This window comes from Myxocyprinus asiaticus, chromosome 48, assembly GCF_019703515.2.
Source record: "Myxocyprinus asiaticus isolate MX2 ecotype Aquarium Trade chromosome 48, UBuf_Myxa_2, whole genome shotgun sequence".
NCBI lineage: Eukaryota > Metazoa > Chordata > Actinopteri > Cypriniformes > Catostomidae > Myxocyprinus > Myxocyprinus asiaticus.
The window spans coordinates 4,613,000-4,629,915 of record NC_059391.1 but is presented as its reverse complement, the minus strand read 5'-3'; the positions used below and the strand labels follow the sequence as shown (position 1 = coordinate 4,629,915).

At 38.7% G+C, this 16,916-nt stretch overlaps 1 protein-coding gene across 2 annotated transcripts in view; it reads left to right on the top strand.

Moving 5' to 3' along the window:
- LOC127437465 (WW domain-containing oxidoreductase) overlaps positions 1-16,916 on the top strand; it is a 346,983-nt gene that overhangs the window by 112,506 nt on the left and 217,561 nt on the right. For both annotated transcript variants that reach the window (XM_051692403.1, XM_051692404.1), the window contains exons 7-8: positions 5,531-5,716; positions 10,821-11,085. In XM_051692403.1, the coding sequence (XP_051548363.1) occupies positions 5,531-5,716; positions 10,821-11,085 (451 nt within the window). The remainder of the gene's footprint in view (positions 1-5,530; positions 5,717-10,820; positions 11,086-16,916) is intronic.

Here is a 16,916-nt window from a genome sequence, read left to right as displayed (position 1 = left end):
CAACAGAAAAGATACAAACCACAACTAGACTTTTTAATTTTCTGAAGAAAATACGAGTGGTGTTTGACTATTTAAATCTCGATACTGTACCACCACGATTCTGGGGTGTTCTGGGTGGTTGCTATTATTTTTTTGGCTGGTTATAGTGCTAGGGTGTTCTGGGTGGGTTCAGTCTAGTGTTGTCACGATACTAAATTTCAGTAGTCGTACCTATACCAGTCTCGATACCAGTTTCGTCACCACAGCAAAAATATGCTAATATTGTAATGTCCTATTGAACACACTCCTTTAGCCTATTTAAAGTTAAATTTCAATGTAAATAATAAATCAAAAGATATGCATGTTTCCTTCAAGTGTTTCTCAATTAAGTATGCATTGCTTAAAGGGTTCTCTCATTATTTACTCATCCTCATGCCATCCCAGATGTGTATGACTTTCTTTCATCTGCTGAACATAAGTGAAGATTTGTAGAAGAATATCTCAGCTCTGTAGGTCCATACAATGCAAGTGAATGGGTGCCAAAAGTTTGGAGCTCCAAAATCCACATAAGGGCAACATAAAAGTACTCCAGACCACTCTGGTGGTTAAATCCATGTCTTCAGCAGTGATCAGTAGATCAATATTTAAGTTCTTTTTCCTTCACTTTCACTTTCTCCTTCTTCTGTTTTTGGTGATTCACATTTTTCGTGCATATCGTCCCCTAATGGTCAGGGAGGAGAATTTATGATACAAATATCGGTTTCTTGCCCACACCTATCATATCATGTCTGAAAACATGGATTAAGACACTGGAGTCATATGGATTACTTTTATGCTCCCTTTATGTGGATTTTGGAGCTTTACAATTTTGGCACCCATTCACTTGCATTGTGTGGACCTACCGAGCTTAAATATTCTTCTAAAAATCATAATTTGTGTTCAGCAGAAGAAAACATAGCATACACATCTAGGATAGCATGAGGGTGAGTAAACCATAAGAGAGATTTATTTTCTCCCAGATCCTTTTTTCCCTTCTTTTTCCCCCCACCAGAATTCTTAATTCTTAACTTAATTTCATCATCAAAATAGTGCTTAATCAAGTTAATTCTTAAACTTAAAGAAAAAAAATAGAACAACTACTTTTCAACATACCACTGAATTTTTAACAAACATTTATTCAGTACAAATGCACTCTTGCTTATGATATATTTCTTTATTATTATTATTATTATTATTATCATTAGTCATTAATTGGTATTTAGTAATTTACTACAGTGAATATTACATTTTACTGTACAGTTGTAATATTTCAGTTGCAATTTCTTCAATTTCAGGCGCCTAAATTTTATTTTGTATCACGTTTTTATTTTGACGCGAGCTTTAATTTTGACATGGTTTTGACAGAAGCTTCACTTCTTCTGATGGATAAACAGTTTGGTACATGGCTCAGTGTGATCGTTAATGTGCAAATGCTATGATTTAATTAAATAAATATATAGCCTGCATGTGCTGCGCACTTTACAGTGGATTAGTGCTCTGCTCTGTCATTGCATAAAGCACAAATGAGTCTCAGTGTCTGTGGAGTTTCCAGTGTATGAGCGGTCTGCTTCTCACATTCATTGAAAGCACACAGCTCATAAGATTGCAGCCATTCATAGTCACACTAGAACATATCACGATTTTAATTAGATTAATTGTACATTTCAGTGTATAAGTAGTCAGTCAAACAGTGTGCGGGTACCGAATTAAGTCGGTGCTCTGTACTACTGATACTGCAGGAACACTGGTATCGTTACATTTTTTTTGTTTTGTTTTTGTACCAACTTGGTACCGAAGTACCAGTACCTTTGACAACTCTAGTTCAGTCTGTTACTAGGGAGTTCCTAGGGTGTTCTGGGTGGTTGCTAGGGTGTTCTGAGTGACTTTAGTGCATTACAAATTGTTGTGTGTGGTTGCTAGGGTTTTTTGGGTGGTTTTAGTGCATTGATATTGTGATTTAGGTGGTTGCTAGGGTTTTGTAGGTGGTTTAAGTGCAATACTAGGGATTTCCGGGTGGTTGTTAGGGTGTTCTGGGTGGTTTTAGTGCATTGCAAGGGTGTTTTGGGTGGTGGACAGGGTGTCCTGTCTGGTTGCTGTGCAGTTGCCAGGGTGTTCTGGGCTGTTTTTGTGCGTTGTTAAGGTGTTCTGGGTGGTTGGTAAGGAGTTCTGGGGTGTTCTGGGTGGTTGCTAAAACATTGCTATGCAGTTGTTAGGGGTGTACTGGGTGGTTGGCAGGGCTTTACTATACGGTGGTTAGGGTGTACTGGGTGGTTACTACAGTGTTCTAAATGGTTGCTATGCGGTTGCTTGATTGTTATTGGTTGTTGCTAGGGTGTTATCTGGTGGTTCCTAGGGTGTTCTGGGTGGTTTCTGTGTGGTTTCTTGGGTGTTCTGGGTGGTTGCTATGTGATTGCTAAGGTGATCTGGGTGATTCATATAAAGATTCTAGGGTATTCTGTTGGTTGCTAGGGTGATACTAGAAGGTTGCAAGGATGTTATGGGTGGTTACTATGCTGTTGCCAAGGTATGCAAGTCTGGATATTTGTGCAATGCTGTGCAGTTGCTAGGATGTTCTGGGTGTTTTTTAGGGTATGCTGGGTGGTTGCTAAGTGGTTGCTATGGTTGGGTGGTTGATAGTGCATCAAATTACAGTTGTTTGGGTCTACTAGGTGGCTGCTACTGCATTACTAGTGGTTTGCTAGGTTGTTCTGGGTTGTTGCTATTGTGTTACTAGGTGGTTACTGGGGTATTATAAGTGGTTGCTGCTAGGGTGTTCTGTGTGGTTGAAATGCAGTTGCTAGGGTGTTCTGATGGTTGTTAGGGTGTTACTGGAAGGTTTTTAGGGTGTTCTTGGTTGTTGCTATGAGGTTATTAGGATTTTTTGGGTGGTTGCTGTGTATTTGCCAAGGTTATAGGTGGTTGTTTTCTGGTTGGTTGCTATGCAGTTGCTAGGGTGTTCTGGGTTGTTGCTATGAGGTTACTAAGGTGTGCAGAGTGGTTTTAATACATTGCTAATTGGCTGTTTGAGTGTTCTGGGTGAATGCTTGGTGGTTACTGACTGAATAAAGACCCCATCCCAAAGTCTCAATGATATTCTGGTCTTTAGATATAACTCGGTTCCCCCATTTTAAGTCTATAGTAATTGTTTGCTCATTCTATCGTCTGCCAGGCTGAAATTAGAAAAGCAATAGCACACCCCTCCTCAACAAGCCACATGTTTTCAGGTATCATTCATGTCTGTTGCACAAACGGTCTGTGACGAGTTACTCACCAACATTTAATACTTCGGGTTAGAGGGTTGTTCAAATCACTAACGCTAAATGAGCAATAGTAACGCTTGCCTTAACAAACACCACCAGTAAAGCTGTTTTGACATGTTCATGTTAACATTATTTACTTTAATTATGAATTTGATGTTAAGAAATGTCTGGAACATCCCTTGAAGCACTGTAGTACAAGGTGCCAGTACCGCTGCGGTGTTCCTGGTTTCCTGGGCGATACCACAGTCTTCCTGTCTTGCAGCGTGCCCATGGGATCTGTTATCTTCTGCTCACCAGCGATCACAGACATATTCGTCTTCCATTACACGCTTTAAACCGGCAGTGTGAAAGTCATAAAGTTTAATGGCGTTCTCTCGCAGGTACAATCACTCCCTCTTTTGAGTCCACGCTTCATTTAGTCCCACAGAGATCTGTGTGTGTGTGTGCCAGGTGCTGTGCCCATGACTGTGAATGTGTCAGTCAGAGGAGGCGAGTAGATCTGTTTCTTCTGCTGATGTTCCAGCGAGTCGAGTTTTCCAGCAGGGGGTGAACTTTTCTCTGGGCTCCCGGAGGGTCTTGGTGCCCTCTGGGCTATCCTGCGCTGTGCTGAGCATTCATGTGTGTTTTATTGTGAGGGATGTTGTTTACCCACGTCTAATTGAACAAGAACGTCAGTGAACGCTTTTTAGACATTTGGGTCGAATTCTGCCTGTCATTAATAATAATCCTAAAGCACCATGCAAAATAGTGCTTGAAACAAACGTAGATTTTTTTTGATAATTAAAAATATTAAATATGAATATAATTTAAATTGTGTGTATATATATATATATATATATATATATATATATATATATATATATATATATATATATATATATATATATAGTTATTATTATTATTATTATTATTATAAATTAAAACAAATGCTTTTAGAAATTATTTAAATATTATCATTATTATTATTATTATTATTATTATTATTATTAAATATAATCAAGCGGTAACTTGCCACATTTTTATATCCTTGTCAAACTGTTATTTAGACATTCAAATAAAAAACCTAATGCTGCATGTTCATTGGTCTTCTAAAGGTCAGTTTCATCTAGAACATGTGTTGTTCAGTTTTTGTTAAGCACCTTGTGTTTCTAATGCAAGCATGTGTATCTGTGGCCTATGCATGCTACCCATGATCCCATGCGTTTCCAGTGATGCACACTACAGCACAGAACCTGAAGGCATATATGAAGTGTACTTTTTTTAATGTCATAGAGAAGACTCATTAAAGCAGGGGCATAACAATTCCTCCATTAATTTTCCAGCAACCAGTTTTTAATTAATAGTGCAGGCAGTTTTAAATATGGAGTACACAAATTGCCTGTGGGCTTTGTAATTAATTCTAATGGAAGAAATTAAAAATTGGTGGGGTGGATTCAGATTATTCTGCCGTACGGTTGTGATTTCAGCACCATTGGAGCGACTCTGTCAAAGGAAAGATCTTTCAGGACTTTCCGGAAATTTCTGCCCTTTCTCACGCTGAAGGAATGACGTCTGCCCAGATTTACTTTAGAAGAGATTGGATTTGAGGTTTATGTGTTTTTTGTTTAGTTTTGTTTTTTGTTTTGTTTTTATATGTTTTGTTTCGGAGTTTGTTTTGCACTATTATATTATTAGTTAATATTACTTGTTACTTGTTTAATTAATTTGCACAATTGTTATTTTACTTAATATTACTTTATATATTATGTACAATGCCTCGTTGAATTCAGCTACTAACTACTTGTCATAATAATAAAGAAAACTAACTGAAATAAATTGATGAATTATGAATAAAAATGAGATTTTAAAATGTTTTGTAATTTTCAGCTCGATTTTCACAAAGTTCCATTACATTAAGTTACTGAATTTTTTTAAATATAAAAACCAATACTTTTATATAAATACCAATTATTTCATACTGTACATTTTCATTGTAGTTTATTTATTTATTTATTTTTCAGCAGTTCATATTGTTATGGAAACTCCCTTAAATGCTTCTCTGGTTCTGTGGGAAGACTTCAGTAAACTGCCATACTTACCACACATATAACACATTGCCAATATACACATTTCAATATATATTGCTTGTTGATTTCAGTTATAATTCACAATTCATTTTTGTAATTAAGACACTTATTTACGTACATGTTTACTCCTGCAAGAGAAAGTGTCGTTATCTCTCATTAAATTTCCACCTCTCTTTCTCTGTGAAGACTGTTGCACATTCTGGTGTGTAATGCAGCGGTCTGCACACAGCCTTGGATGCTGACAGAGGACGGCCTGGAATCCACATTTCAGATCTGTCATCTGGGTCACTTTCACCTGGTTCAGCTGCTGCAGGACGTCATGCGGCTCTCCGCTCCGGCTCGAGTCGTGGTGGTCTCGTCAGAGTCTCACAGGTGAGGCATTCAGATATTTCCCATTATCCCCAATGCATAGTCATAATCTGTTTTAAGAGTGAGGCTCCATTACATTAACAAGCCCCCTGTGCCATTGAAGAATGATTTACTGTCTCAGTTTTCTCTCCCCAAACAGTAAACTCAACTTGTTATCAAACTATCTCTCCAGTGGTCTCAGTTACCCCTCCATTTAAACAGTTTATCCCACCCACCCCCCATTTTAATACACCTGATAATGTTCAGTGTTCATATCGTTCAGTTTCACTGCCTTTAATATGTGCCCTTTGAGCTCACCGTCTGACCTCTGACCCCAGAAGAGATTATATTTTCTAAAGCCTTAAGCACGAGTTAAACCTTGACATGGTTGAACGAGCGACAGAAAACCAGTCTGAGAAAAAAAAAAAAAAACATGAACAAGGGCTGGGGAAATTGAGTGAGTGGCACCGTTTATCTGTGTTTAAGTGACAGTACAGGTGGGCATTGGCATTTGCCTCCCGACTCCAAACAAGACCACGGCTGATAGCGGCTTCTTCCAGAAGCCATATAATAGCATTGTATGAAGAACAGACAGAAAGTTGTAATTTGCATTAGATCTTGCCCTTAAAACTTGGCATGTGAAGATAAGTAATGATAGGGTTGATGCCATTAATACAAAATCGGTTCTCTGCAAGTGTAAAAATATGCAAATTGGAATGACATGAAAGTGAGTAAATAATGACAGAATTTTTATTTAGCTACAGTTACTCCTTTAATACCCAAGCTTGGCACTCCAGCACAGTTCACACCTTTAGTAATATTAAGAAGAGTGCAACACCCAGGACAGAAGACGCCTGCAGATGTTGTTGTTTACCCAAGCAGAGATGTACCATGCCAAACAGCAACACGGGCCGCAATGAGCTTGTCATAACAGCAAACGTGATGTTTTGATTGGTTGTTATGTAAGGTGCATAATTAAGAGGTAAATGTTGAATGCGATTGTGGGCGCAGATCCACACTTGGGGAGGGACAGTTCATTTCACTGTTTCTTGGGACTGTTTACACACACAAGGACACACAGTGGAAATACAATGGCTTGTGTTCAGGGGCTTGTCAAACATCTGGCGTTTAACAGCTTAGTCAGAGCCAATTAAAGAACATCATGTCGTAGCTTTGATTTGCATATAGCCAGGCCTGCACTGCCAAAGCTCATTTACTTCATTTCTCCATTGACTATTCCTGACTGTTAAACTTTGTTAACATGGTTACCAGTAGTTTAATCAGACTTTAAAGTCAACATGGAATCAAAATTGACCCTATTTACTTAACAAATGCACATTCCTGAACTTATTCTGTACGATTAATTAATAAATAAAATAATAACTTGCTCGCTTGTGTTCATGCCATTCTAAACTAAAGTGCAAGAGCAGTGCAGATGTGTTAAGAGCTACTGTATATGTGTCTCTTTACATGTAATTTTTTTACATTACATATGTTAGCCAGCAGGTGGTGGCAAAAGATCAATTTTGTGTGTAATATGAGCCAGTTAGGTGACGTGAAATGAGTCAGCATCACTCAGTGTTTACATACAACAGCACTCCATGATCGCTCGTATTACTACTACACTACTAAAGCTAGGAAATAGCTTTAAACGGCTTTAAATGAACAACTCCAGCATTACGGCTCATCACAGCTGAGAGACACAATAGACTGATTTATTACACAACTCAAGGCAGTTACCTCTTACCGGACTTTCCACATTGGAGAGGATGTGCTGTTTAAAATGGCAAAGGAGATTGCGGTTTCTATAGTGAAAGACTCCCTTTTTATAGTGAAATACCCCCGCTTGGACAGCTATTTTTCCACTGAGAAAGCTGATCTTCAGAAAGCTGACTACATCTCTTCTTGGGAGTGGCAACAGGTGATCGCACACGCTCCGTCTCTCTCTCTCTCTCTCTCTCTCTCTCTCTCTCTCTCACACACACACACACACACACACACACACACACACACACACACACACACACACACACACACACATCCTTGTTTATCCAATAACTTGGCAGAAACAGCACAAGCCATGATACTATTTCTGAAGTGACATGTTTGAATTACTAACAAAGGCTTGGACGCATCATTTGGTTTGAACCAGCAATGGCAGATTCTAATCCGTCGCGTAAGAAAGTAGTTCCAAGCACAAATGCGTTTTTATGACCGTACTCAGTTTTTCCAAATTTTTTTCAAATGTACTTTTTCATTGAACTGTTGTATATAAGCAATATCACACTCGCAGTCATGCTATATGGCCCTAAATCAGCACTGCTGTGATTACCTATGGCACTCGGCCTGCGGCTCGGGTGATGTTGCTTAAATATATATATATATTTTTTATATATGGGATTATCCCATATATATATATATATATATATATATATATATATATATATATATATATATATATATATATATATATGGGATAATCCACGGCTAGGTGTGCATTAAATATTTTAAATGCATGATGTGGAGGTGAAGAATATATAATTATAACTATAATATATAGTTACAGCTGTAATATATATTTTTTGCTGTGCAAATTTTGACTGGAATAATCAAAAATATCAGTTAATGTTATCTAAGGGCCGTTAGATATGCAGCTCCGCTTGTTCTAAATCAGACACAGAGAAAAAGTAGTGTGACCACACACTTGGTCAAAACTGTGAATTTAAATGCACAATCCAGAAATAATAATATCCACAAAATGTAGAGGGGTTGGCACTCCAGAGTAAATGTATTACTTAATTTTTATTCATTGTCATTTTCACATTAATGTGGAAAAACTGACTTTACAAACAGTGACAGTAAAAGTAGCACTTACTCTATAATAAGGGGAAAACCATTCAAAACACTTTGGAACCTGCAGATTTGAACCTCTGAGACATCGGTATGGTATCCGTCAAGGCCAAGTAGGTATAGCTGCAGGCTGGAGACCTCTAAATGGGGGCAGAATATCCAAAAGAAGGCGGAGTTACTTCAAAAGGGGGCTGCGCCAACTCCAAAAAGGGGCGTCATTTCCACTTTCAGTTAAGGTTAGGTAAAAGGGTTAGGTAAGGGGCTCTATGTCTTGAATGGCGGTTTGGAGCGACCGCCCCTTTTTTGAGCAATGCCTGCAGCTATACCCTTCTCATCAAGTCTGCACGATTGACTGAATTAATTAAATCGCAATTTGTCCTTGCACGGTAGCGCTAAACTGCAAACAAACAGCGCTTCTCCTTCAGCGTATTAGTCAGAGACGGGTGAGCATGAGGGGACCTCTAGTGGCTATAGGTAGAACTTCAGCACTTAAACAACACATCACAGTTAAATCACCTTGCTGTACAGCGAAATACACATTTAATAGGTTCTGATTTCAGTCTCACACCCTCTGTGCAAAACAAGCTGAATTCCATTACATTACTTTGTAATGTTGTGTTGTCGACCGGTGATTAAATCTGACCGGAACTACCTGTGCATTCAACGGTTTGAACAAAATCGAGTATTAGAACAGACCGTGGTATACACCGATCAGCTACAACATTAAAACCACCTGCCTAATAATGTGTAGGTCCCCCTCGTGCCATCAAAACAGTTCTGACCCATCGAGGCATGGACTCCACAAGACCACAGGTGAGGCACTTACAATGGAAGTGAATGGAGGACAATCCGTAAACATTAAAATACTCACATTTTCAAAAGCATAGCCACATGACATAAACAGTATGTGTGTTAATGTGATACAATCACTTACTAATTTTTACTGTGTAACGTTATATGCAATTTTACAGCTAAATTGCCATGGCCGTATAATGCTGTAAATGCTAAAACTCTAAAACAACAGTAAAAATGATTCAAACAACTTAACAGCTCAAATAATACACGAGTGTCTATTGTAAGTGCCTCACTGTAACCTCCATTTTTGCTATTTTTAAAGAAAAGGAGGGATGAGTCAAAATCATGTTGTGTAGGAATCAACATTATGCCACAAATGTTGTTGATTGAGCTTAACTTGAATTAAACACAGAATATAAATAAAAAAAATGAGACTGTTTTGCAAGAGTAATGTTGAAAGAATAGCTCACCTAAATATAAAAAAAAAAAAACCCTCACCCTCAAGTCGTCCATATCTCTTTTGTGCTACATTTTAAAGCCCCGTACACATGCAGCGACTTCCAGCGACAAAGCGACTAGTTCTCATTCAGTTTCAATGAGAGATGGTGACTTCTGGCGACACGAGCGACAGCGACCTCTGGCGACTAGATGTGGGCGTAGCAAGCGATACGACATAGTTGAGAAAAGTTTAACTTTAGAGCGACAACCAAAAGGAGTGATGAGGGTGTTCACTTCACCCTTCTCCTTTGAGATAATTGAGTCGAGTGCAGGCAAGACAGAGGAGAAGTTTCTGTGAGTGATTTCACTCATCTGTTTGATTCGTCTGTAACCACATGCATGGATATAATAAAAACAATGCGTGGAAAAGAAACTGTAGGCAGTCTGAGTGAGTTTGATATGTACATTGTTATAAAATCTTACTAATGATATCATGCATTGAGCACTGCTGCAGGTTATATAAAAACACTGTCTCCTGCAGAATATCCATTTTTTAGGGACAAGAAAACTCAATGACTTAGTTTTATTGGCAAAATGCCTCATCTGTGATCAGATTTTCAAAAGACATGGCCAGACGTGCAGTCCACCAATAGCGTGGACAGCAGTAGGAACGCGCACTGGCGACTTCACAGTACAGAGACTAGCGACATCATGCAATAAAGTAGCTGCACGTGTGTATGTGGCTTAAGACTTCTGAAGTCATACCATAGCATTGTGTGGGAAACAGACTGAAGTTTAAGTCTTAATTGACTGAAAAACTTGCCCTTCCTTCATTTGAATCTAGCACACATGCGAGAACATCTTTGTTTACCATTTAACGTGGGAGAGAAGAAGAAATTGCGGACAAACTCCATTGATTCTTGCATGTATTTGTCACTGCAGCGAATGGCACTCCACACATTGAGAACCAATGTCCTAATTGAATCACCTATGTGTGTTTTTGTCGTGTTCCTTTCTCGCTGACTCTTAATTCTTGTTTTTGAAGGTTCACAAATCTGTTGGACTCATGTGAGAAGGTGGATCTGAATCTTCTCTCACCTCCACAGAAGGAGTACTGGTCCATGCTGGCCTACAACCGTGCCAAACTGTGCAACATCCTCTTCTCCAACGAGCTGCACCGCCGCATGTCACCCCATGGCATCACCTGTAACGCAGTACATCCGGGAAATATGATGTACACCTCGATCCACCGCAGCTGGTGGCTCATGACCCTGCTCTTTACCTTTGCACGACCCTTCACCAAATCCATGGTAAGAACATGAGTTTTTATTTTTCTCTTTTTCGTCTGATGTATTGCCCCTATTGCTGAATGCAGCTTTTGAAAAGAAAAGTGAACTATAACTAGGGCCTTTATGTTGAACTTCTCTTTTATGTGGTGAAAAATGCCTTCTTATTTTCTATATTTGAAACAATTTGTTGATGTAGGTTTGCATCACATTTAGTATAACTCATATGGAAACGAGTGTAAAGCAAGGAATACCTGACAATAGGCCGATGAATTATTACAAAATAAATGCACTCCCTGAGGCATGAACTGTATTAAGAGATCCAGTGGTGGCAGTTGCATTTTTGTGGTCCTTGAAAGTTTCACTGTTTTTAGTGTGTTTTTGGATCCCTAAGCAGGAATTGCCTTTAGTCAACGTGTGTGCGTGCGTGTGTGCATGCGCTGCCGTAACACTGCTCGTATACTGCTACATAAATCAGGCGGGCAGCTCTTTCTGCAGGCAGCACTCTGCTGTTTTAGCCCGAAGAGTCAAGTCACATGCACTTTCAGAGACAAACTATAAAATTCCACATCCTCATAAATCCTAAAGTATCTGCTGTCTCATACCTGCAGTCTTTCCTTCCGATGCTGATCAGCTTTAGGCCACACATTGCATTTGATGTATTATTTGTTTTAATTCTGAAAGCTCTGAAGGAAGAGTTTGATGAAGTGTTTTTTTTTTTTTCTCCCAATTTGGAATGCCCAATTCCCAATGTGCTTTTAAGTCCTCGTGGTCGCGTAATGATTCGCCTCAGTCCGGGTGGCGGAGGACGAATCCCAGCTGCCTCCGTGTCTGAGACCGTCAACCCGCGCATCTTGAGTGCATTGCCACGGAGACATAGCGCGTGAGGAGACTACATGCCATCCACCGCGGCAACCACGCTCAACTCACCACGCACCCCACCGAGAACGAACCACATTATAGTGACCACGAGGAGGTTACCCCATGTGACTCTACCCTCCCTAGCAACCGGGCCAATTTGGTTGCTTAGGAGACCTGACTGGAGTCACGAGTTTGATGAAGTGTTGATTATTTCAACTGAGCTCATCATTAGCTTACTATGCATTAAAGAGACAGGAATGAATATGTCAAGGTTTTACAGTCGGCCCAGTCGTAACTCAAACCACTCATATCTGCAGCTATCAGTCCTACACTCAAAAGAATTTAAATTTTATGCATTTTTATTTCATAACAAAATCCCATTATTCCAAATTCCAAATTAAATTGAGTAATCTTAAAAAAAAATAAAATAAAAAAAAAGAGAAAAGCTTAAAATTTTTAGCTTGTATTAATTACATTTTGTACAAATTGCACAATTTTCTTGGATTTTTTTTTATAAAATTGAAATAAAAAAATAGGCTGAAAAAAATCTAACTGAATGCCAAGATCCTTACAGATGAGCATTTTATATACACTATATTGCCAAAAGTATTCGCACTCTGCCTTTAGACGAATATGAACTTAAGTGACATCCCATTCTTAATCCATAGGGTTAAATATGACGTCGGCCCACCCTTTGCAGCTATAACAGCTTCAACTCTTCTGGGAAGGCTTTCCACAAGGTTTAGGAGTGTGTTTATGGGAATTTTTGACCATTCTTCCAGAAGCGCATTTGTGAGGTCAGACACTGATGTTGGACGAGAAGGCCTGGCTCGCAGTCTTCGCTCTAATTCATCCCAAAGGTGCTCTATCAGGTTGAGGTCAGGACTCTGTGCAGGCCAGTCAAGTTCTTCCACACCAAACTCGCTCATCCATGTCTTTATGGACCTTGCTTTGTGCACTGGTGCGCAGTCATGTTGGAACAGGAAGGGGCAATCCCCAAACTGTTCCCACAAAGTTGGGAGCATGGAATTGTCCAAAATCTCTTGGTATGCTGAAGCATTCAGAGTTCCTTTCACTGGAACTAAGGGGCCAAGCCCAGCTCCTGAAAAACAACCCCACACCATAATCTCCCCTCCACCAAACTTCACAGTTGGCACAATGCAGTCAGACAAGTACCGTTCTCCTGGCAACTGCCAAACCCAGACTCGTCCATCAGATTGCCAGATGGAGAAGCGTGATTCGTCACTCCAGAGAACGCGTCCCCACTGCTCTAGAGTCCAGTGGCGGCGTGCTTTACACCACCGCATCCGACGCTTTGCATTGCACTTGGTAATGTATGGCTTGGATGCAGCTGCTCGGCCATGGAAACCCATTCCATGAAGCTCTCTACGCACTGTTCTTGAGCTAATCTGAAGGCCACATGAACTTTGGAGGTATGTAGCGATTGACTCTGCAGAAAGTTGGCGACCTCTGCGCACTATGCGCCTCAGCATCCGCTGACCCCGCTCTGTCATTTTACATGGCCTACCACTTCGTGGCTGAGTTGCTGTCATTCCCAATCGCTTCCACTTTGTTATAATACCACTGACAGTTGACTGTGGAATATTTAGTAGCGAGGAAATTTCACAACTGGACTTGTTGCACAGGTGGCATCCTATCACAGTACCACGCTGGAATTCACTGAGCTCCTGAGAGCGGCCCATTCTTTCACAAATGTTTGTAGAAGCAGTCTGCATGCCTAGGTGCTTCATTTTATACACCTGTGGCCATGGAAGTGATTGGAACACCTGAATTCAATTATTTGGATGGGTGAGCGAATACTTTTGGCAATATAGTGTATATATATATATATATATATATATATATATATATATATATATATAATTATTGTAATTTCTTTGGTGCATCTGTAAGGATTTGGGCATTCACTTAGATTTTGGGAGATAAAATATGGAAACAGTGCTATTGTTATTGAAATGCGATTTGTTATTTTATTTATTTATTTATTTATTTATTGTGCATGTTTTGCCAAGACCTCGAATAGTCTAGTTATAATTTTTAGATAATTTATATATATTATAATTTTTTTTTGGACAACATATAAAGGATATAGAGACATTAAAATGAACTATATTTACATTTCCTGGAGGAAATACTAGTACTTTGAAATGCTTTTTAATCGAAAGTCATTATGCAAACATGAAAAATGACATCATCACTGTCATAACATTTATAAAAGCAAAAAATATGTAGTGCACCTAAAGGAAAAAACTTCTAAGAAACAATTTGATTTGTTTTTATTATATACTGTATATACAGTATATTTTTTAATGTTTTACTTTGCATAAAAATACATAATGAATATTAAACTATATATATATATATATATATATATATATATATAGAGAGAGAGAGAGAGAGAGAGAGAGAGAGAGAGAGAGAGAGAGAGAGAGACATTAAAGTTAAAAAAAAAAACCTAAAAAAAAAAAACCTTTACAACTAAAAAATACACTTACGGCTGATCTACACAACATTTTCAAATTTGAATAATTTACTTTTATATTCATTACGTTATACAGTACCTTAACTATGATAACTTTACTTTAAATTTGGTTTCTTTTTAAAAAAAAATGTAAATTTTTTTGTAAAACATGAGATCACAGTCAAATCTGTACTTATTATTACACAGATATGGCCCTTACAGCTGAAAACCCGATTTTTTTCACCCAAGGCATCAACGTGCCTCTCTCTCTCTCTCTCTCTCTCTCTCTCTCTCTCTCTCTCTCTCTCTCTCTCTCTCTCCCCCTCAAATATTTGTGTACTTAACAGAAAACATTTTTGTTATTTTATTTATTGATTATTAGGGTTTGAAGATGGTATCATTTTAATTGTTTGCAGTCTCATATGGGATTGTGTTAGATTGTTCAAGGGTGCACAGCTCTGCATAATGTTGACAAGAAGAGCCTCCAACAATATTACACCCTGCACACTAAATGCCTTTGTCTTCACCAAGAAGCTATAGGTGATTTATAACTGCGCAAATCTACAATAAAACCTCTGATTTTGCTGTTTTATTGCATCCGAGTTGGAAGCTTCTGTTTAGTTTAGTGTTTATAAAAGTATAGATGCGTCACATCATGAATTAAGATGAATCAAGATAAATACATAAAACAAAAACATTTGGGAACAAATAATAATAATAATATTAATAATAATAATAATAATAATAATATTTTACTTAATGGTTCTGAATATGTCAGATTAATTATATAATTGTATAATAAAATTTAAATAGTGCAGGATGTTACAGTGTATTTCATAAATGAAATAGCATGATTTGATCTTGTAATTTGTCGATAATTTTCAGTTTTGCTGAGTTGATAAAAAGTCATTGGTAAAGAGGCGGGAATCTCTGATATCTGAATGTCCTCCATCCATAATCATTAATATTCACTGGTGGATAGATGTCAGGAATACAAAAGCATCTCTAACTAAAGCATCAATGACATCACTTCACTATTCACATCAAGGCTGAATTTTCAACTTGCAGAAAACCTGAGCGAAAAGATTTTTAAAGCAAATGGATCTCCTCCTTTTTCTCCCCAATTTGGAATGCCCAATTTCCAATGCCTCATGGTGGCGTAGTGACTCACCTCAATCCGGGTGGCGGAGGATGAATCTCAGTTGCCTCCACGTCTGAGACAGTCAATCCGCGCATCTTATCACGTGGCTTGTTGAGCGCGTTACCGTGGAGACCTAGCGCGTGTGGAGGCTTCACGCCACCAAGAGCGAGAACCACATTAATGCGACCACGACTTTGCCCACCCTAGCAACCAGGCCAATTGGTTGCTTAGGAAACCTGACTGGAGTCACTCAGCACGCCCTGGATTCGAACCTGTGACTCCAGGTGTGGTAGTCAGCATCTTTACTCACTGAGCTACCCAGGCCCCCTCAAATGGATCTCTTTGAATGATCTGTCAATTGTTTGCGAACAGTGTCTTTTTGTCATCGGCATCACGATTCAAAATATTTCCTTCAAAATATTGTACTGCACTGATCCATCATTCATTTGAATGTATTTCTTTTTTAATTGTTAGGATGGCAAAAAAAAAAAAAAAAACGTGTGTTGCCTATTTTTTGGTTGACTTTTCATTAGTTAAATAGTTAAAGGTTAAAATAGTTATTCATTAGTTAAAGGGCTGTGCTTGTTGTCCATAAATCTCAACGAAACGTGTTGGATATTATGGACCACCCTATTCATACGACCTTAGTTGGCTAGTTGAAAACTGGAAGCTTTATACATCCCTACAGCAGTTCCCCATCAGACTTTGTGTGAATAATTTTGGTGTGAAAAATAGTTTCAGGCAAATTTTGAGTCATTAATTTGCATGAGATGTGAACAGAAAGATTAATTTGCATAAACAACTGTTTTACAGTAAGTTTTTTTATTTGTTATTTTTTATTTTATCAGACCAATATGTTTTATTTCATCAGATCATTAGTGCTTTAGCTGAATTACGTGTTTTCAGTCAATGTCGAAAAAGGTCATTTTTGATACTTCCTCTGTGGTACTTCTAGACTTTGTGTGAAGTAATGTACATCCCAGAAGCCTCTGTAACCTTTTCATTTGTGTAGTCAAACAGCTGTTTTAGCATGTTTGGTTTGACATTTCTAACACGGTTGGGTATTGTGGCATCTAATAGCTGCTTGTTGCTTCGGGACACGAGGCTGCTGTGAAAATTACAGCAGCCCAATCAGGTCCCCTCCTTTTCACAGTTGCTTCATTGGGATCCAGTCCTGTATCTGACGGAGAGTTTTCAGCAGTTTAGTGCAATTATTTTCCTCAGGATTCTGCCTGAGGCGCTCCGCTACCTTTTTACATATGCAGGGGCTGAACTTTTGACCATAGCCCAAAAGTCGTACATTAACCGGGGGTTCGCTCTAAAAGAGGGACTTTAACAAGTTCCTCTGTGCATTGGCAACTGTCTCTCCTC